The sequence below is a fragment of the Tyto alba genome, unplaced genomic scaffold (genome assembly GCF_018691265.1).
Source record: "Tyto alba isolate M040663 unplaced genomic scaffold, T.alba_DEE_v4.0 Super-Scaffold_34, whole genome shotgun sequence".
Taxonomy (NCBI): Eukaryota; Metazoa; Chordata; class Aves; order Strigiformes; family Tytonidae; genus Tyto; species Tyto alba.
Genome location: NW_024881309.1, coordinates 3,578,599 through 3,599,915, shown reverse-complemented (window position 1 = coordinate 3,599,915; position 21,317 = coordinate 3,578,599). Strand labels below are relative to the sequence as shown.

The 21,317-nt window shown below is 40.6% G+C and overlaps 1 protein-coding gene across 1 annotated transcript in view; it reads left to right on the top strand.

Annotated features, from left to right (window-relative positions):
• The window catches only part of DOCK5 (dedicator of cytokinesis 5), an 86,947-nt gene that overhangs the window by 23,638 nt on the left and 41,992 nt on the right, over positions 1 to 21,317 (top strand). The window contains exons 3-21 of the mRNA XM_042801514.1: positions 1,138 to 1,178; positions 2,205 to 2,260; positions 3,109 to 3,205; positions 6,996 to 7,144; positions 7,992 to 8,127; positions 8,276 to 8,433; positions 9,136 to 9,217; positions 9,969 to 10,098; positions 10,815 to 10,887; positions 12,440 to 12,582; positions 13,241 to 13,366; positions 13,916 to 14,040; positions 14,420 to 14,518; positions 14,670 to 14,742; positions 15,611 to 15,714; positions 16,372 to 16,564; positions 17,956 to 18,053; positions 19,004 to 19,093; positions 20,218 to 20,318. Coding sequence (XP_042657448.1) covers positions 1,138 to 1,178; positions 2,205 to 2,260; positions 3,109 to 3,205; positions 6,996 to 7,144; positions 7,992 to 8,127; positions 8,276 to 8,433; positions 9,136 to 9,217; positions 9,969 to 10,098; positions 10,815 to 10,887; positions 12,440 to 12,582; positions 13,241 to 13,366; positions 13,916 to 14,040; positions 14,420 to 14,518; positions 14,670 to 14,742; positions 15,611 to 15,714; positions 16,372 to 16,564; positions 17,956 to 18,053; positions 19,004 to 19,093; positions 20,218 to 20,318 — 2,074 coding nt within the window. The remainder of the gene's footprint in view (positions 1 to 1,137; positions 1,179 to 2,204; positions 2,261 to 3,108; positions 3,206 to 6,995; positions 7,145 to 7,991; positions 8,128 to 8,275; positions 8,434 to 9,135; positions 9,218 to 9,968; positions 10,099 to 10,814; positions 10,888 to 12,439; positions 12,583 to 13,240; positions 13,367 to 13,915; positions 14,041 to 14,419; positions 14,519 to 14,669; positions 14,743 to 15,610; positions 15,715 to 16,371; positions 16,565 to 17,955; positions 18,054 to 19,003; positions 19,094 to 20,217; positions 20,319 to 21,317) is intronic.

The following is a 21,317-nucleotide window of genomic DNA, read 5'->3' as shown; positions in this document are numbered from 1 at the left end:
ATAAAATGTTTAGTTTGTTATTTCCAGTACAGTAACTTCAGGAGGACTGAAGGTGAGGGGAACTGTTGCTTATGGCAAGGAGCGGGCACCCAGTGGAAAGTGCTTGATCGTGCACAGCTCTTACATAGCTGAGACAAATGCTGAAGGTGAGGGTGGAGAGGGAAAGCCCCTTTGTCTCACACAGTTTGGAGGTGGTGGAAGAAGAGTGGGAGCGACTTGCCCACAGCTATGCTTCTCTCCTCTCCTCTCATTAAGCGAGGCTCGCCTGAGGATTTAAGAAATGCAGCATTTTTTTCATAAGCTTGCATTTCAGTGACCTTGAAATCTAAATACTGGTTAAACCCCAGGTTCTGAGGGGGGAAGAAAGAAAAGTGAGATATACTTCTGAGTCTTGGGGATCGCAGTTATTACTTTGTATTTTATACTTTACTGGATCTTGTCAGGATAATACTGAGAAACAATATCTGTACCAGGGCAAACCGTTCAGGGTTGGGGGGGGCCTTTGCCTTACCTAATAAAATACTCTCTTTCAGCCTTCCTTTGAAGGAAGGCTTTCAACTGAGTCACAGAAGAAAATAACCTATACAATGTGGAACTCAAGCTCAATCTATAAGGTGATTTGGGTGAAAATGTATTTCATAGAAAAAGAAGAGGTGAAGTGGAATTGGACTTGGGACACTTGAACATATTTCTCTTTGCCAGCTACATGCTATACGAGCTTGGGTTGGAAGTTCTGCATGCACATCTGTGTCTCTCTGTCTCAACTATCAGATGATCGTGGCAGTACTTCTGGGCTGTGTATATAACTTGTAGGCTTTATGGAACAAGGAGCATCACTTTCAAAATATATAGCACGGAGTGGCCTGCTTTTCCATCCAGCCCTGTCAGTACAACCCAAAGGCAGAGGCATGGTAGAAGTGAGAGGGTCAGTTCGTGGTGGGAAGAGACATCCTTCTGCCCTGCTCTGAGGAACCAAGCCTCCTACAAACAGCGCAGAGGTGCCTTCAGGAGAGTAGATCTCAAACGAGCAAGATCCATATATTCATGTTGTAGTATTGTGAGAATGACAATATGTATTTAATTGCTATAGACAGGAAAACAAACAAACAAACAAATATTTTTGTTTCCCTTTGGCAGGCTGGTACCGAGGATACACACTTCGAAATAAATCTAAGAAGGTATGACCTCACTTTCCGGTAGCTCTTGATTTTCATTTCACACCTTGCCAGAACCCATCCGGTGCTGTAATCTGCTATGCTTCTGCTGTATTTGTTGTCTTAATATTGTGCAGGTCTCCTGATCACTGTGTCCTTTTCCATAGTGATAGAAATAAATACCCTTGAGCTAAATGTTTCAGAGCCATTAACTGGGTAGTCCTCTGTCGTGAGCATGCATAATGTAGTTTGAACTAGCAAAATTGACTTGCACATCTCTATGCACTAGCTTATTGCTTTATTATTATGGTCTTGGACTTGTACACACCCAGCATTAGTTTTATGTAATGGTAAGATTAGAGTTTTGATTTGACTTGGAAAATATTCAAAAGGTTATGCATGCATGGATCTCGGCCAACCTTCTTAACATTTGTGAAACCAGTCTGAAAACTGCATGGAAATCTGGTTTCCCATAGGAATCCTGGCACCTCTCATGTGGTAACATCCTTCCCAGTCTCCATTATTCAGGCATAAAGGGGAATGAAAAGAAAACAGAAAAGGATTACAGTACACCTATAAGGTTTCTCTTAAATAAAGGAAACTTGGGACTGATGAATTTCTACAAATACTGTCATGTGTTGTGAGCTTTTCTAGACCATCACAAGTCCAGGGCAACGTGACAAATGACTCCAAGAATATTTCATAGCAAGGGCAAATGAGTATGACTGATACTTTGCAAGAGTTTACAGTATTTCATATGGGAAGATGAGTGTCATTGAAGTGAAACAAGGAATTGACTTCTCCGAGGTGCTAAGGTCAAATATAGTGGTCAAGCATGCGGCCTGACGCTCCTAACTGTCTTTTTTCCTGTAGTACTGGGACTGGTGGACCTAACATGCTTCTATTATAGGTACACAGGAAACATCAGTCACAGTTACTGTTCTGCTGATCATGCTCTTAACCCTTTCCTCTGCTTTCTGTTGAATGCATTTTTGTCATGTCATACCTACAGTGTGATTTATTTTATTTCATTTCTGTATTCATTTTCAGGGCATTTTCCCAGAAACATATATCCATTTAAAAGAGGCAATCGTGAAGGACCGGGGGTAGGTTGGAACTTCTTGAGATTTAGTAGCAAAACCAGTGGCATGCTGTTTCATTTGAAAACGAACAAACAGAAAACCAACTTAAGTAGTGGTGGTTGTAATGAATGCTACTGGTCTGTGTGTGCAGCAGGGCACACCACCAGTGTGAAACTTCTAGAGCTGCATAACTTCTTTTTTGTCAGAGCACTGTACATACCAAACCAGTTGTAGGCATAGGTGCAGGAGAATACCATTTGCAAAAACAAGAAAGCTCTGCTAGACAAGTTAGTAGTGAGGCAGGTCAATCAAGCTTCATTTAGCTCCTCTGGGGACTCCTGCGAGTCATAACACACTCCTGCTCGCAGCCAAGTAGCCAGCAGGAGTGTGGATTCCTTCCTGTCTTGGAAAACGTTTAAGGAAATGACTCCTCATTTGTTTCTTAGAGCTGATTCTGTGATCATAGTGAGAGGAAAACAGCAGTTGCAAAGGAAGAGACTTTAGAAAGTACTTTCTCTATTTTAATTTTTTTTTTTTTTAAATACCACTGGCCAAGTTACCATTGCACATGGTGATTCTTCCAAACTTAATTTCTGTCTATTTAGCATGTTTCTGGAATGGATCCATTGAGAAGAGCAAGACTGAGAGAAAACTGAAACATGTTTGCATTAAAAATGGATAATGAATGTGCATGTATGTGTTGGAGAACCAATTGAACAACTTAAGAATCTTGGCATCGTGTGTGAGTGAATTGTGTGAATATCAAGCCCTCTGACATTTCCATTTACATATTTATCAAAGAAAGATGTTTTACCACTAAGTTTTCATCTTGAGTATAACAGCTTCTTTCTATTTTCTCCTTATTTCTCTAGACAACATGAAACAGTGATTCCAAGTGAATTGCCCCTTGGACAAGAACTCACTTCCACCCTGAGGGAGTGGGCAGTTATCTGGCACAAGTTATATGTGGTAAGTTTTCTTCAGTGGTTGATATTTTATTACATGACCTCAGATGAGATGAGGCTGTGCTTGGCACTTTAAGACTGAATAGAACATTTTGCAGAATTGTAAAACTGTCATTATTGTAAAGTTGGTCTTGAGAATTTTCTGCTCTCCCCTGAACGGAATGTGTGATCACAGATAGAACTGCAGTTCAGTCTGTGTTGCAATGTTCATGGTACTTGAATAACTGTGTGATGACACAGCACTGATGAAGCATTGACTGGCACAAGCCACACAGCATCATGTCAGCTGGCTGAGCTTCTGCGTGTGAGTCACAGTTCACTAGTAAAATACGGGTTCCTGCTTTGACTGTTGTGTGTCCGTCCTGTGTGAGTGCAATATATCTCAGCTGGGTGACAGTTGGGCAGGAAACCATGATACTGTTTTCACAGAACCTTTAGCAAGTGTGAACTCTCTTTTTCTAAAAGTACTGTAGGTACTTAATGGAATGGTTGATCCTCAGCCCAGAGTGCCTACAGCTCAAATAGGCAAGATTACAAAGGGTGGGAAGAGAATTAGGGCTGTGTATGGTGGGGGAAGATTTGACTTGTCAGAAATCACATAATAGATTTAGTTCTCAGTAGGGCAGGGGAGATATCTCTTACCTGCTAAATATGTCTAGTAGCCTGACCATACGATAGTCACATCAGAAAAGTCAGAAGCCAAAGTAATGTGTGGATTTGGTGGCTTTGCTGAGATAGGTGCGTTCTTGCTCAAAGAAACACAACTGGAGTTTACAATGAATTGCCTTCTTTTGAAGGTGGTTATTAAGGCACATTAGTCAAACTTGTTTTTTCTGTGGTTACTAGTGAGTTCAGCCTGTGTAATATGTGCTCTGAGACTTGAATTAAGATGAGAGAACGGTTTTAAATTGGCTCTAACCATTCAGTTTACTCAGAGCAAGCTTTCCTATTGAAAATTTCACCAGGCCACAAGTACATTCTGTTTGTGTGCCACAAAACCACAAGAATTTCGGCCATGCTCTTAATTTAATGAGAAGCTGTATGTGACGGTATTACTGTGTGAAAAGAGAGTTTTGTTCCTGACTTCTTTTTTGCTGAATAACTTTAGGATCTTAACCTCAGAATCTATTTTTCTTAAGAGCAGAAATCTTTCATGTCCTGTGTTTAACCAATATAAGTCTTAAAATAGTCTTGGAAAATGTTGTGGTTTGAAATGGATTTGAGTTTATTTTATTTTCCCCTGCAGTATGTATAAAAAGAAAAAAAGAAAAAAATAAAGGCTAAAGGAGGAAGGAGGTATGTGAGGAGAAAAAGGAAACACAGGGTTTTTTTTCTTTGGCAGCATTTAATTTCACTTCTTTAATTTCTGTGGTTTTCAGCAAGCATTGCACCAGTAGTGGTTATATCTCCACTGCAAAATAAATATAAAAATGGATGAGAGTTTTTAACTTCGTTTAGTTAATAGGAGTTAGCTAATGTAAACAGCTGTAGAGATAACTCAGCTTTAGCTAACTGTCCGATTGAGATCTGCTGTTTCCCTGAAAGCTAGTGCAAGTTGCCTTCTCTTTACAATTATTTTAATGCAAGTTAAGAACACGGGTTTTTTTCTTTGTTTACTAAATGTCTCTAATATCTTCCCTATAGGAACTAAGACTCATCTAACCTCTGTCAGCCCCTTCACCCAAATCAAAAGGAAGATGGCTATTTATAGCTCCCTCTAAATGTGTGTTCTCAGGGGGCAAATTAGGAGTAGTTTATGTCATCCATGTTCTTTGCAGAGACTGGAATGGGGAAATAATTGAAATGAGTCTCCTTCTGCTGTGTGAGAGCAGTTGGGCTTCACAGTTAAACATTAACGGCTTTGATACAGAGAACTGACGCTAGTCAGCTGCTGCCTGCATGGACCAGCAACATACCGTTACCCAGTTCCCACTGGCTGTTGGGGAGATGTAGTTGAAAACCTCGACAGTCATTTTGGAGCTGCATAACCATAAACGTTGTCTCAGTAGATTAAAGTTTAATGTCCTTTGATTTGTGGCACTTCCCTCTGAAAATGAGCTGCACTCAACGCGCAGTGCAAGTCAGAATCATCCTACTAAGTGGCTCAGTATGCAGTGGTGAAGAGAGGATGAGGCCTGGGCTCCCCTTTGGATGGTATAAATGGTAAAGCTAACACTTTTAAAGGCTTCATTACTAATCTAAGCTCATATTGCTACAAATATGGTAGGTTACCACAAAGCTATCCACTTTTTAATTACAGCGTCAGCCTTGCAGCCTGAAATTATAGAAAAGAGATGTATAGGTGTATGACTAATTTTATTAGGGTGGAACCAGTAAATAGCATGAGAAGTATATTAATTAAAGGTGATAACAGTAGAAATGGCAGGAAGAAACTCTTCACAAAGCAGGTTTTGATGTCCTCTTCAGTCAGTGCTTTATCATTATAGGTGCTGTATTCATAGAAAAAAATGAGAATGCAGTGACTGCAGCAAACTCAAGCAAATACCTGAGTAGCTTAGGGAGGTGGTGTCTGGGAATTCAGGTGTGATATTTTTATTGCATTTTTGGACAACCTTTCACATGGTAGGTTCTGAGTACTGCTTAAAAGCATGGGATGAGTCCAGACTGCATTGCATTGTTCTGCACAAAAGTAAACAAAAATGAGTGCTCTGAAGAGCAGATGATCTTGAGTTTTATTTGCTGATACATGCCATCCAAAGAGATTATTTTGTTTTCAGAGTTACTGTGATTTCCATGGAACTCTTGTCTGGAGGTCACACATGGACACAATCCATGCTTGAGTTACCAGTGGGTAGAAAATGAACCTTGAAATATAACATGCATACTGGCAGGGAAGCAGTGTATCTCAGATACCCATGCATTTTGTTGCTATTGGTTTATTGGTCGTTTGTTTTGTTTTGTTTTGTTTTTTTTTCTAATGTAATGGATTTTAAATGTGTGATGGGACAGGGTTAAGGGAGCAGGTAACCATGAAAATGAGTCCATGGATTCAATTTGCTTCGTGTTCTGGCTTTAATGCTGTAAGCAGTGGTGAGGGCAGAAATTCCAGTTAACCACGTTCGTGTTGTTAGGGTTGTGTTCTGGTGACAGGAGGCCTTTTCTGTATGTAACAAAGAAGCTGAAGAATTCTTTAGTCTGGTGAAAGCTATAGGTGGAACAGCTGTGAAGAGAAGCCTATGTGGGCTTCAGTGTTGGTTATCTGTTGTTATTATTTATGTTTTGGTATCACCTTTAGACATTTAAAAGCAAATAAAGTGTTTATCTCAGTCTTATGGTCAAACTAGGCAAAACAAATGGGAAACATGCATAAAAAATGACTTGCCCAATGTCACACATTCTGAGAGGGGCAGAGGTAAAGAGAAAAAGCCTTTTTCATATTAAGCTGGCAGTACTGTCTCAATCTGCTGGAACACAATTGCGATCCTCTAACGTCATCTCTCTGTCCTGTATATAAAAAGCACCCATCATAGCAGTTTAAGTGCTGGAAAACACCAGAAGCCTGTTTTTTGTCTGTGAGGTTTTTCTGATATAATGTCCTGAGGAAATGGTGAAGACCCTGAATCTTAAGACACTTTAACCTTGGCAGTGCAAAGTACTGGAAAATTTGTTCCATGGGTCTAATCTTGTAGTGTCATATAGTGCCAATTTTTGAGATACTTTTAGTTAAATATATGAATTTATGTGGTAGATTCACTTGAGTACATTTCAGAAAGCTTACTGAGCTTGCTGTTTTCAGGCTATGACTAGTTTAAAATTGCCCCTTTTTCCTGCAGGATAACAAGACAACACAGTTTCGGCATGTCCAACAACTGACTTACAGCCTGATAGAATGGCGCTCGCAGATACTGTCTGGGACCCTTCCCAAAGATGAGCTGGCTGAGCTCAAGAAGAAAGTCACTGCTAAGATTGACTATGGCAACAGGTAAACTCCAAACTCTGTTGAAGGCAGAGCAGAATCCCAAATTCCAGTGAAGGCTCTAGATGGCTAGTAATACTAAATGATGTAAATGACCACACAAGGGGAACGCTGAATTAGGGTTTACATTTTTTTTGGAAAGGGGATAATTACAGCTTTCAGTCCCCATCAGAATGTGACTAGCCTGGCAGGTGGGCATGTAACATTTGGTTCTTGCTATGCCAACAAACTCTCTGGCTTGGCAGGAAACCTTACCTGTCTTGTTTCTTCAGAAATGCTGGCACACGATTGTGTTTCCCATGGAGCACAATTTGTGCCTGGCTAGCTGGAGCCAAGATTTGGATGCCAGTTATGAACTAAACTGCTTTATCAGCATCTGAGTAGTATGATTCTGTATACCACCAAAACTCTACCTTTCATTGGTTTGTACAGAACAGGGATTGTCTCCAGAATTCATTTATCTGCCTGTCAGACTTGATTCAGATCAGATAAGTCAATTAAGAAGAAAGCTTATGGCAAAGAATAATAATTAGCCATAATCCATAAGCCTGATACATATACCTACCTTTTTTTTTAAAAAAAAACCCAGCCTTTAAGCAAGAACCAAGAAGATGTCATTAGAATTAAGTTACCTGACTCATTATTTTTCCCTTTAATGGGAAAATGAGGGGTGAGGGATAAGTATTTTGGGGCAGGAAAACCAGCAATGTGATTATTACACGGAGTGGAGTTGGTGTACTTCGGCTGCCTAGTGCGGTCCACAGTTTGAACCGTGGTTTGTGCTCTTTCAGTCACCTTTGCTTCTTAAATACTGTGTTGCTTCTTTTGACCTCGTGACTTGCATGCTACTCAGGATTCTAGGTTTGGACCTGGTTGTACGAGATGACAATGGGAATATCTTGGACCCGGATGAAACCAGCACAATCTCTCTCTTCAAGTCCCATGAAACTGCATCCAAAAGGATTGAGGAAAGAATCCAAGAAGAGAAGGTACCTCTCTTGTCGCTGGCTTTTTCCTCTTCAAGTAGCTAGTACCCACTGTATTTGTACATTCCTCTTGAGGATGTTGTTCTATTTTGGCAGCAGAACTAAATTCTTCTGTGTTTGTTTTTAATGGGAGTACTCTCCTTCTTTGCAGTCCCTGCAACAGAATTTGGACCTCCGAGGGCAGCCAATATTCAACACAACACACACATACAGCCTGTATGTAAACTTCAAGAATTTTGTCTGCAACATTGGAGAAGATGCAGAGCTGTTAATGAGCCTCTATGATCCTGATCTATCCAAATTCATCAGGTAGGGGTTTTTCATAGGTGCATAAACAATTTAGTCATCACAGTGGTCATTCCAAATAAGCCAATGGAGGTTAGAAGGGAAGATCCAGCAATAAGTTTTTCCATTCTCTTGGCTGCTGCCTGAGTGGTGATTTGGAAGGGAGTTACTTAATTTCAGATGAGATAGGAAGTTAAGGTTCTGAGCACATGCACCCCGCTTCTTAAAGCTGGGCATTTCTGTGATACATTAGTCAAAATCCCAGATTGTCTCTATGTTCTTAAATTCCTCTACTGTTGTCGCTAGGCGTGATGCATTTGATTAATTGCTTCCTGTTAAATCATGTATATGCATGATGTTTGCTGCCAAGTCAGTACAAGTTCACACCTAAGAGCTGGGCATCTGGTACTGGTAGGAGAAGATATGAAGAACTTTCTCAAGGAAGCCTGTATGTGTCAGGCACGCTCTGTCTCCATCACTGAAGTTATCAGGTGTGGACATGGAGTCAGAGTTACGCAGCGGAGTAACAGAAAGCACCCATTCACATTGTGCTTGCCTTCTGCCTTCACTGAAATGAGTCACTTCGGAATCACATAGGGATAGAAGATTTTGGCGGAATTCTTCAAATATTCCTAAAAAATCAAAATATTTTTGAGCTTTTGCCCAGGTAATGGGAAATTCAGGTCTTGATTTATTTAATATCTTCTTTTCTTCCTTTATTTGTAGTGAAAATTACCTGGTTCGTTGGGGCAGTAATGGGATGCCTAAAGAAATTGAGAAGCTAAATAACCTTCAAGCAGTCTTTACCGTAAGTTACTGTATTTACGTCCTGGAAATTCTTCCCCCATGTTGCAAATCTGGGGTTTGGGTTCTTTCCATCTCCCCTTCCCTCCTCCCACCCAGCAGAGGGGGCGTCACATAGCATTTTGTGGTCTTTTCATGGATACTTAGGATCTTACAGGCAGCCTCAGAGGAATGCTTTGGAAAAGTATTTTTTTAATATGTCTATGCAAAGCAGTAGTAAAGGTGTATAATTTTAGAATAGTCCTGTCAGTGGGTGTTGCTTACCCATGAAAATCCCACTAGGCATTTCTCTATTGGAGCCTAACTGTACCAAAAATCTAGGCTTGAGATCATGGTTGTTGTTCATTGCTTTGCCGATCCTCCTTCTTTTTTGCAACAAGATGCTAATGGAAGAATTGCACATGAATTAAATAACTTCTGACAAGTAGCAAAGGTGGCACAAACTAACTGCCTTGTCATTGGGATCTAGTGTTTTGGCAATTAATGTCACTTAACTCACCTCTCAGTACTGTTGCTGAGATGTGTTATCAAAGAGCAGTGGGATGTTTAGAAATTGCTGTGTGGAAATTGCTAGTGTTTTTGTAGTATGATTTTTTTTTTTTTTCCCTTGGGCTCAAAGGATACTGGTTTTACTTCTTAAAAAAATAACAATTTCCTTTTATATGTGTGTACAGTCTAACAAAAAAGTCTTACTCTCTCTGTCCTCTTCCATTCATAAAGCAGATTGATATAACTTTATTTTAAATAATTTCTAGGATTTAAGCAGTTCTGACTTGATCAGACCAAAAATCAGCTTGGTGTGTCAGATTGTGAGGGTGGGGCATATGGAGCTGAAAGATGGGAAGAAACACACCTGTGGACTCCGGAGGCCCTTTGGTGTGGCAGGTATGACAAATTCAATCTGGGGAGAAAATAGCAGGGCCCAGCGGCTGGGCAGTGGGCTAGGAGTTGGAAAACGCATGCTTATGTCAGCAAAGCCTGCTAACCTTAGTGTCAGCATCTCTGGCTTCAAAATGGAGATGCTGATACTGAGCTGCATGTAGTACCCCTCTGAGACCTTTTAGTGAAAGGCCTGTGTGAAGATGAAATACTGTCCCTGTTCACTTTTTGTTTTGTCACCCCTTAAAAAGATAACACCGCCATCAGTGCAGTAGATTTTCAGATCTTTATCAAAAAGAGATTTGCTCCTCATGACTAATGGGATAAAGCTGGAGCTTTTAAAGGAGCCATGGTGAATGAGACATTCAATTCCTGTTCAATTCCTGTGATCTCTTGTGAAGAGACTTGCTGGAAATTTGTGGTGGAAAACAGTTTCAAAATAATCAGCGTCTGAAATCTAGGTGTAATTTCTTTGCGTCGAAATGCCTGAGTCCCACCTGTTTTTTATCAGAGAGTACGTTCACCTTCACTGTCATAGACTGACTTGCACATCAGTGAAAAGGTGCTTTTTAAAAAGTTAAAATGAGTGGTGCTCTCTATTGCGGTCATGAGTGGCACTGGCCCAAAATAAGCAACTGTTGTTTCCATTCTGATAGGGGAAAGCTCTCTCTGTGTTCTTTAGCAACTTGGCAAACCTATGTGATGAACTTGTGTTGTTGCAGTGATGGACATAACTGATATCATACATGGAAAGGTGGATGATGAGGAAAAGCAACATTTTATTCCATTTCAGCAGTAAGTACTGGACTTCAGAGTTCATCACATATCTGGCTTATTTAAAGCAGTTGTCCTTTGGAGAAGGACAAATTTGTATGGGAGCCTGGCAGTGTACCAAGGTCTCTACAAATAGATTAGCTTATGGCAGTAGTCAGCTCTTTGAAGGAAAAGATTTTTCAGTCCTCTGAAGCCTTTGTTCCCTTTGATTTACGTGTCTGTATGATAGGCTAAATTTCTTGGGGAGTTCTGGCAATGCAGCTGAAATTGCTGGGTACCCATATCATCCGAGGTAGGAAAAGAAGAGCACAGTGCGAAATAATGTTGTGGGGTCTGGGGGATGTGACCTTCAAAACTATTAAGAGTGTTGGGAAGCAAGTTTTTCAGAAACACCTGAGCGCAGAGAACACAACTCCTCCTCCTCACTATTGTGTGGTACCCTGTGTATTGTCCCGCCTCTTAACTTTCCAGATTACCTTGTAAGGGTGAGTCAGAGGACAAGAGGAAATGGATTTCTTCCTCCTTCTGGGAAAGAAAGCCCCAATGTGTTTTGTATTTCTGTATTGCTAGCCTTGTGTGTTCTGCCTGCTCTCTGATTGCTCACTTCTTCGGCACATTAAAATAACTAAAATGAAGCTTGATCGGGTAGACTCAGCCATGTTGTTGCAGTCCTAAATACAGCAATCCATTTGGTGTAGCCATATGTTTTTACAGGGTATTTTGGGGGGAGGTTGTGTGGGTTGGTTAGTTTTCTTGGTATTTTTTTTTTTCCTTTTTTTCCCCGCTACCCTTTCAGGGCCTGAAATGCTGGAAAGAAAGAGGTCTTTTCCTTTGCAGAATAATGTTGGTCTGCTACCATTTTTTTTTTATCCCCTCCTTTTTTTTTTCTGTTCTAGTGAGGCTGAGTTTAGATCCAAATCTGGACATCTCTGCAAGGATGGGGAGCCTGCGGGGACATCATTTTATATATGCTTTGGTTCACTATTGATGGTGTGGGTACAGGAGTGAAGTCAGATTCAAGATCCAAAGCCCAGTTTGTGACTGGGGATAGGTTCATCACCTGTGTGATCTCACAGCAGTCATTGGTCACATTAATTGCCACTAGCTAATTTACATAGTCTGTTAGGTCCAGCTCTGGGGCACACCTGAAGACAGGGCTCAGCTCATCTGATGGGAGCGCAGGGCCTGCGCTGAGCCCGCAGCTGGACTTGTTCTCACAGGTCTGCAAAGCAGTCTGTGGAAGGAAGGCGAGACCAACGCAGAGCTGGCTGTGTTTAGGGTTGTCCTGAAGACTTCTATTTCAGTATGATACAAATGTAGTCATGGAGCCTTTTAGGTCACTGTTCCTTATCCTAAGCCTGAGCTACCACTGTGGTATTTCCTAGTATGAGAATTTAAATGTATTTCTATTGGGTCTGCCCAGGTGAAGAAGAAGAAAAAAATTCCCATGGAATCCTTTAAAAAAAAAATAATTATTTATTTGGAAAACAGTCAGCTGTTGGCCAGCCTACTTCTTGCAGAGCATGTGCCTGATGTTTGTCTGCTTCCCAGTGTCTATTGTTGTCCTTCTCAGGATTGCCATGGAAACGTATATCAGACAGCGACAGCTCATCATGTCCCCGCTGATAACTTCCCATGTGATTGGAGAAAATGAGCCCCTCACTTCTGTCTTCAACAAAGTCATCGCTGCAAAGGAAGTGAATCATAAAGGGCAAGGTACAGCAGTTGGGCGAAAAGCTAATGTGAAAACGTGGTGTGGGGAGGAGGGTTCCCCTTGCTTACAGAGGAAAATAAATGGCTTGTGAAAGTCCAGAGATCAAGGCTTACGGGAGTTTGTGACCTTCTCTGAGCCAAACGTGTGGTCTTTGTAATGGTTGTCACCCCAGCACATTGGGAGCTAAAAAAAAAAAAGATAAAAACAGGATCTGTTCTTATTTGTGTGAAAAGACCTTCTCTAGTTGATGTCTTATTTGCCAGTAATGTCATATTTTTAAGATAAAACAGTTTATATTGACATAAAATACTTTTAAGTGAACATAGCTGATTGCGTATTCTAAGTGGCTTTGGTTTTAAACTGCATTTTTCAGGATTCTTCTGCTCTTGCTTGTGTGTCTGGCCTTTATTCAAATACACTAGCAGATTTATCTCAGAAAGTTTGCATTTTACTTCAGAGAATTTACTTGCCCAGGAAGGCCTTATTCAGTGTTAGGGAGATACAGAACTGGGCAAGTGAGAACCAGCTTGGGATATTTATGGCATTGTTTCATGGAGATCACATGAAGAAACAGTTTTCTGTTAAGCACAAGCTTAAATTTCATGGGTTTGTACTTTTTTTTTTTTTTCAGTAAACAAGTGTTACCTTTATTTTTCTTAGGTCTTTGGGTCTCCCTGAAATTGCTTCCTGGCGATCTTGCACAGGTTCAGAAGGATTTTTCCCACCTTATAGACAGATCAACTGCTGTGGCTCGCAAGATGGGATTTCCTGAGATAATCCTTCCTGGTAGGTCCCATATGCCTCTACGTTTCCATGGAGCAAAAGTGGCAGTGGAAATTACAGACTTTCTGCTATGAACAGATTTATTTTAAAGCTATCTGAGAATTTGTTTTCACTTTTCTTGACATTTCCAGCTGATTTTTTTGGGAGGGGTCACATAAGTGCAAACATAAGATTCCTTTCTTATATTGAAAAATGATAGTGGGTCTACTTTTTGGAAGAAGACTTCTGTTTAGTCAAAGAGATGGGTTTTTTGAGTATAGGTTTGACCCTGCTCTATTTAATCCATTCAAAGAGGATTTGGCCCTATTGAGCTCCTTACATTAAAAAAAAGTTACATAAAGACAGAGGTTTATAAAAAGAAAAATGGTACATTTAAAAAGATTTTGTATAATTTGAAATGCAAATGAAATGGTGTGGTGTTGGGTGTCCTTAATTAGCTGGTATCAGTAAAGGCTAAGGAGAAGATAAGGATATTGTGGTACCCAAGGTTGTTAACTCTGAACCCGTAAAACTGTATGAGAAAAACAACTCATTAAGTGCTGTGAATTTTAGGTGATGTTCGAAATGATATCTATGTCACCCTGATACAAGGGGAGTTTGACAAAGGGAAGAAGAAGACTCCCAAGAATGTCGAAGTCACCATGTCTGTACACGATGAAGATGGAAATCTCCAAGAGGTATGAAGGCCTTTGCAGGAGGTCACAAGGCTGCTGTGTTTGCTGGATTTGCTCCGGTCCGTGGGATCTTGCGTATTAACTGTATCCAAGAGCTGTGTGATAATGAAGAAGACACATTATAGGAGATCTCAGTGACCAAATTTAAAACCTCACTGATTTTTTTGTTTTTAAATTAATAAGAGATATGAGCAAATCTTTAAAAATTCTGTAGAACTTTCAAAGAGGTGACATGCATTGAGTTCCCTTGACTGTGAAGCACAGACTTTGAGTAACTCTAATAGTTATATGCTCTGAAAATTTCTGACCCCAGATACTCCTCACATTCATTCGAGACCTTACCTTTCCTTTTCCCCCATTCCCCTTGTCTTTTTGTCCAAAGAAAGCTATCCATCCTGGTGCCGGTTATGAAGGTGTCTCTGAATACAAGTCTGTTGTTTATTACCAAGTCAAGCAACCTTGCTGGTATGAAACTGTAAAGGTAGGAGTGTTTAATTTACAGTCTTGCTTATTTTGTGTAGAAAATTGAGCTAATTTAAAATCAGCGGGTGCATCAGTAACAGAATGTCCTGTAAATTGGCTGGAGGCAGAGAATGCTGGTGCTGCATTTTTCATTGTTGTATCGTGTGCAGGTCTCCATTGCAATAGAAGAAGTCAGTCGTTGCCATTTAAGATTCACATTCCGTCACCGGTCATCACAGGAATGTAAGTATCAGATAAGATCTGCAGGAGTACTGTTCTCTTCCTACTCTCATTGAGATTTTCTCAGTATCCACCAAGGGTGTAGTGCTTGCATTTCTGCTTATTTCCAGAGTAGTGGATTTTCTTGCCAGCAAAGACAAGTAATTCGAACCTTTTACAGCCTTAAAAATGTTTGGTGCTGGTTTTATTCTAAAACTGAAATTAGATAGGGAGCAACTTGTTAGCCTCCTTGAAAGACAACTGTCAATGCTTATTGCTGCTTTGGCTTCTCAGTGTATGGTGTTGTTTTTAATCTGTTTCAAGGCCTTCACAAAATTCAGTGCAAGGCCTGGTGGGCTTCTAATGGTCTTATAGGAGGATTTCTAATTAGGTTAATGAGAGGCTAATGAGAAAGTTAGAGCCAGAAGTTTCATCAAATGACTTCAGACCCCTGAAACAAGTTCAATAATATGAGATTAAGCCCTTGAAAGACTCTAAAAAAAAAAATCTCTTAAGGTACCTGGGAGATGCAGTGACACACTTTCATATCCATACCTCACAAGCAGATCTGCAAAATCCCAACAAAAATATCTATACAGTTATATATGTCCCTCTAGCAGCACGATTGAGCGCTAAAATTGTGTGGTGAGAGATGCTTCAGGGAGGACATTTTTCTGTGTAGTTGAAGTTACCCACTAAGTGTCTTGAGATGAGAGGGAGAGGGGAAGAGAAAGAGCTCTTTGTACTGTGGATCACAGCATTTGCTACCTCCATTGCATTAGCATGTGATGCTATTAAATAAAGAAGTTGCATGTAGTTAGAGAGCTGCATTATGGATAATATGGGCATAAATAAGACAATTTCTAATAAAGATTTTTCCTTCTGTTTGCAGCTAGGGATAAGTCTGAGAGAGCTTTTGGCATGGGCTTTGTGAAGTTGATGAATGCAGATGGAACGACACTGCAAGATGGCAAACACAATTTGATTGTGTATAAGGTAGCTTGGGCATTTGCAGTCTTCACCTTTGGCTAATCATAACAACTCTCTTGGCTGACTTTTTTCCTAGCAATGTAAACATCATAATTGCACATATTTTAAGTAATTTTTCTAGGATAATAGGACAGCAATCTCTTTGGTTTGGTTTGGTTTGGGGTTTTTTCAATAAGTTCTGCTTTCACTGATGGGTTTTCTGTCTGCAAGTACACAGATCCTTGTATGTATGTGTGTAGAGCATTTTTCCCCTAACATCATTCACCTAGACAGTGTGCAACAAACAGGCCTGATGAAGAACTGCTTTGGAGGATCAGTGTGTGATGGGAATAGAGACCCGGTGCCTTTAATCACAGTAAGAGGAAAAAGTTATTGCACTGCTGTAGAAAGCTACAAAGTGAGTGAGGGGGTAAAAAGTCCTCTTAAACTCTGTGGCTTGAATCACTCTGAAAAGAGCTCAGTTCATTGGTGGTATGGGCAGCTTCTGTTCCCTAAAGTTAGAGGCCCAAACAGACAATGTGAGTAAACAACTGTAGACATGAAAAGGTGTTTAACGCCCTCTCTGGCTGTGACTGTTGAAGTGTGTCTGCAGATGAGAACTGAGGTCAGATGAGGTTTGCTCAGTGTGGGATAATCCTTGTCTCTGCTGTGTTCAACCAACAGGGTGATAACAAGAAAATGGAAGATGCTAAATGCTATTTAACTCTTCCTTGTACCAAAACGGAAATAGAGGAGAAGGAGGCCCCCTCGGGGAAAAACCTGCACCATCTAGCCAACTTCACACCCACTAAAGATAGTACAAAAGACAGCTTCCAGATTGCCACTTTGATCTGCTCCACCAAGCTTACCCAGAATGGTAGGTTTTGTGTTAGCAGCCTCGCTGTATCATGCTGTGTGTTTGAAGTAAAGAGGGCACTTTCTTTATGCAAATTTTTGACACTGCAGCATGTGTAGGCAAGGTGCTTTAGTTTTAATCTCGCTGTTTCATGTGTCAGTGGCAGCCCCATCCCAGCATTGTTGGCATCAGGTTGCCAGTACAAGCTACAAAGATGTTTACGCAGCCCCTAGAGACCATGTCACATGAATATTTTATCCAAACTACCACTGTTAAATCGAACACGTTTGTCAGCATGTATAGAAATGGCACCCATCAGTGACAGTGTACATGCGTTTTCAGAACCATAAATGTTTAAAGTTAATTGTCTTCTTTCCTCTGCATGTTAAGAACGTAGCAATTAGAACGGAACTCTTCAGGATGCTGTTATGCATTAACTCTGCTTTGCATGCTGGCGAAGTGGTCAAAATGAAGAATCATGTAATGTGTGAATGAATACAGTTTGTGCTGGTAAATGATGTGAGACTTCCAGTAGCTCTGGAAGACTCTTGGTATAACCTGCTTGCTGACTCTGGGAAAGAAGCGGGTGAAAATGGCACCAGCTGTGGCTCCATCGAGGTGTAGCTGCTGGGAGATGGACATGAGCTGTCCTGCTCACAGTTTGAGCTCAGCCAGTTAGCTGTAGTTAGATGCCATAGACACAGCCGTGTGCGTGAGGACTGAATCCAACTTGCATTATCCCATCTGACATGCAGGCCAAGCACGTTCACATCTTTCTGCCCTCCTGCACGTAACCTGTTTCTGTATGTGGTGTTCTTTGCCAGGGCTGTTAAGTCTCACATGTATTCCTGCATTCGAAGGTGAAGGTAGCAAATGAATTTAGTTTCAGAACAGAGATGATATGTACCTATTTCAGTAACATGGAAGATGTGTGTGAGACCTGCCAGACTCATTTGAAAGACTCAACTGCAGTTTGTAATCAAACTTGAGGTCCTGGGATGTCCCAGAACAGCGGCTTAATGTCATTTATACAAGTGGTTTCAATTTTAACTTTAAGAACCATCTCCAAGAGACTGCTCTAAAGTAAACACAAGCATTAGTATGAAGTCATGCACTCTAATAAAATTCCTAGCTCGAGATACCTTCTCCTGAGTGAATGAGAAGACTGCAGAATTGTCTACCAAATCCTTGCATTATCAAATTACACCAAGGTTTCCATTCATAGCAAAACTTAACTTTCTTGCCAAGACAAAAGAACCATTTCAAGGTGGTAATATATACATCAGTGTGACTTTTCCTTGTAAGCTCATTCTAAAAATAACGTCTAGTGCTTGTTCTGTATTGTTCTGCAGCCATTAAGTCAGCTCTGTTGTTGAAATCTGTTTCTAATTGCTGATTTCTGTCCTTGCTAGTTGACCTGCTGGGTTTGTTGAACTGGCGTTCTAACTCTCAGAACATAGCTCACAACCTAAGGAAGCTAATGGAGGTGGAAGGAGGAGAAATTGTCAAGGTATGCATGGAGACTCGAGTCTGCTTGGTATGCAAACACTTACATATGTGCTTGATGTTGACCTTGAAGGGTCATAGTTGGGTTGTACCCAAAAGCTCTCTGTTAAAGCTGGGAGAGCCATTCTAGCTGCTGAGCAACAGGAGAACAAAAGGTGTACTTTGTTCCAATAGCTCTCATTAGTGGAATTAACCAGATTTACAGAAGCTAAATGTTATCAGGATCTGGGAGATAATGGTGACTTTATTTTCCCCTGTATCATTTCAAACCAGAAGATACATTCACAGCCTAACTTGTAATTTTCAGTAGTGGCTCTGGGCCTCCTTTGTGGATAGGGACTTGCTGTGGATCTAGGAACAGAGTGCAGGGAAGGTCCAAAGAGCTTATAGTCAGAGTACCATAGGGAACAGACCTGAAGTGTGGGGAGGCACCGCAGAAAATGGTCTGCTGAAGGATTTAGGAGGTAAGACTTCCTGCGTTCCAAGGGTGGATCTTTTGCCATTATGAAAAGTCATGGATTTACTTAACTGCTGAATAACTAAAGTAAATGCTGTGTCACTGCAAACCAGTCTTCATGTCGAATGTCGTGCCTTAGTGCAGTGTGTGTAGTTGACCTGGCACAGTGCAAGCTTAAACTATGTAGACAGAAATGTATTCAGTCGACCTCTTAAAAGATAAAGAGGCAATAGAACAGGAAAGTGGGACCATTCAGAGCTGATAAGAAAAGATCCACCTTGCTATAGTGAGGGAGAATAGCGTGATGATCATGGCAAGCATGTGAATGACTACTGGACTAAGATCCCTTTTTAAATGTTCTTTCATGGACAGTTTTTACAGTTCAACTGAGCGAGGCTGGAAGGGGAAAAATGAGCCAAAAGAGTAGGCTCTTGTGCAGGATTCCAGAAATGATTGTCTCTTCCCACCCTTTTAATATTTTTTTTTTAATCCTCTAGTTTTTGCAAGATACCCTTGATGCACTTTTCAACATAATGATGGAAATGTCAGAAAACGAAACCTATGACTTCCTTGTGTTTGACGCACTGGTGAGCGAGTCTTCTTTTGTGAATTTAGAGTATTTGGTTTTCAGCCAAGTTTTCAGTCTGTTCTTGGTGCTTCGTTTAGATGAATGGTTGGTATTTTGCTCTGAGAAATAAATTATATTTAAACACTTCTTAAGGAATTTTCAGGAGGTAGGACTGAGATACATGTTGAGCTTTTTAGTAACCACATTGAAAACAGTGATAACTGTTACATAATTTATAGTAATTTCTTCAGATAACTTCTTGCGTTAAGGCAATTTACGGAATAGAAAAGCTGTATTATTTATCTGAAGCACAAAGTGAGCTGTTGTGTTCAGGGTCACGATGGTGGAGAATTTGTGGCTGTGGTGGGAGCAGAACCTCTACAGCCTAAATCCTAGCCCGATACATAGGCAGTAGGGACGGCTGCTCCTTTGAACCTTTACAGAAGGATTGTAATGACTGAGTAAAAGACTTCACAAGGAGTGTTCTGCATCTTTTGGGAGGCTGCTTAGTATGTGTGTGAAAGGCACTGGCTTTGGTGTGCAGTGTCAAAGCACACCAAAGTGGTTCATGCTGGTCAACAAATATGTACGTGACAGTTCAGGAAGAAGTAAGAAGTCAGATGTATCCAGCTGACACTGGTGGGAGGAGTGAATATAGCGGGACAGAATGTCCTGGCTCTAATACATGTCATTGTAGTAGCAGGTCTGAGTGTTTTCTATGAGTATAAATCATCGGAATCTCATGTTCTAGCTTGAAAAGCATCAGTTCCTAGCTTTGAAAAATGACCTTCCGCAGCTCTGTGTCTATTTAACCTGTGCTATGACAGTGTCACATAAAGACTGTGAGTAGTGCTACTTTCTGTATCACTGCTGTTGCTTTGAGAAGTAGCTCCTTTATTTCTAAGATTTTCTCTCCAAATGCTGCTGTGACCTACCTTCCCTCTGAGAAATGATGTAGTCAGTATTATTCATATTCTAACAGTGACTAAATTCTATCTGTAGCATTAATGCTATTAGAAAAACAAACAAACAGAAACTATGACCCAGCAAAATAAATGACATGCAATTAGAGACTGAGTTATATTCAAGTTGGTTAGAGGTGGTGCATCTCTGTACATCTTTTTCCTTTTGAATTTTTGGCAGGTATTTATTATTTCTTTGATTGGAGACATCAAGTTCCAGCATTTCAACCCTGTACTTGAAACTTATATCTACAAGCACTTCAGTGCAACCCTGGCCTATGTGTAAGTATCGGTAATCGCAAACCCACAGGCTGTCATCCAGGCAGTGTCTCCCTGATAGTTTCAGTAAACTACACCAAGGTGATAAAGGCAGCATAGACTAGACAAGAGTGTTCTGTCTGATTCTTCTCTGCTTTCAGGAGAGAAAGAAACCCTGTAATTACTCTTTTTTACCCTCTAGAAAGTTTCTGTTGTAAGAATTTTTTCTGTAAGGAAAAGACAGTGCTATCATGAAAAATACTGTATCATACTGTGTGATTCAGATTCTGTTTTGACCTATAGTCCTCTCTGTGTGTGCTGTAAAAACATTTTCATGTTTTTCAGCCTGATTTCCTATTGAAAACAGATTTAATGCAGTCAGTCTGTACACATTTCTCTCTTAGAACTTTTGAGTGCTTTGGTCTAGTATTGCTGCTAAAAGACTGGTGGGGCGGGGTGGGGGTGATGTGGGTATATGCATAAAGCAACAGAAAATTTTGTTAGTTGGTATGAGCGGGGGGGGAACTGGGGAAGGAGCACAGGAACACAAATTCATAAGAAATCTGGTCTGATAGGTATTGCTGCTCATGGAACTGTTTTGTCTTAACAGTATCTGCCACCACCTTTCAGTCTACCCCACCCCAAAAGTACTTTGAGCAGAAAAAAGTTTCAAATCGTCTGTATACTTTGTACTCTGTGCTGCAATTTTCGGAGTATGTTTGAACAGCATCACGGGGAGCAGAAGCAGAACCATATGTGGCTGAAATAATACGAGTGACATTGTGGTTGATGGTAGCAGAGATACGAATGGTGTTCACTTCCACTGGCTGCCTACGACCAGGCAGGTTGAGCAGGCCACAAACTTCAGAAAAGGGCTGATTGTCATAGTGGGGTTTAAACATGCAGATTACACTTCCATATTGAAAATCTCTCACATAGACTGTCATTTATTTAGAAGTAATTTGCAATTCATCATATTTTGATGTGTGGGTATAGACAGTGGGAGTAATTCTGTTTCCCTCT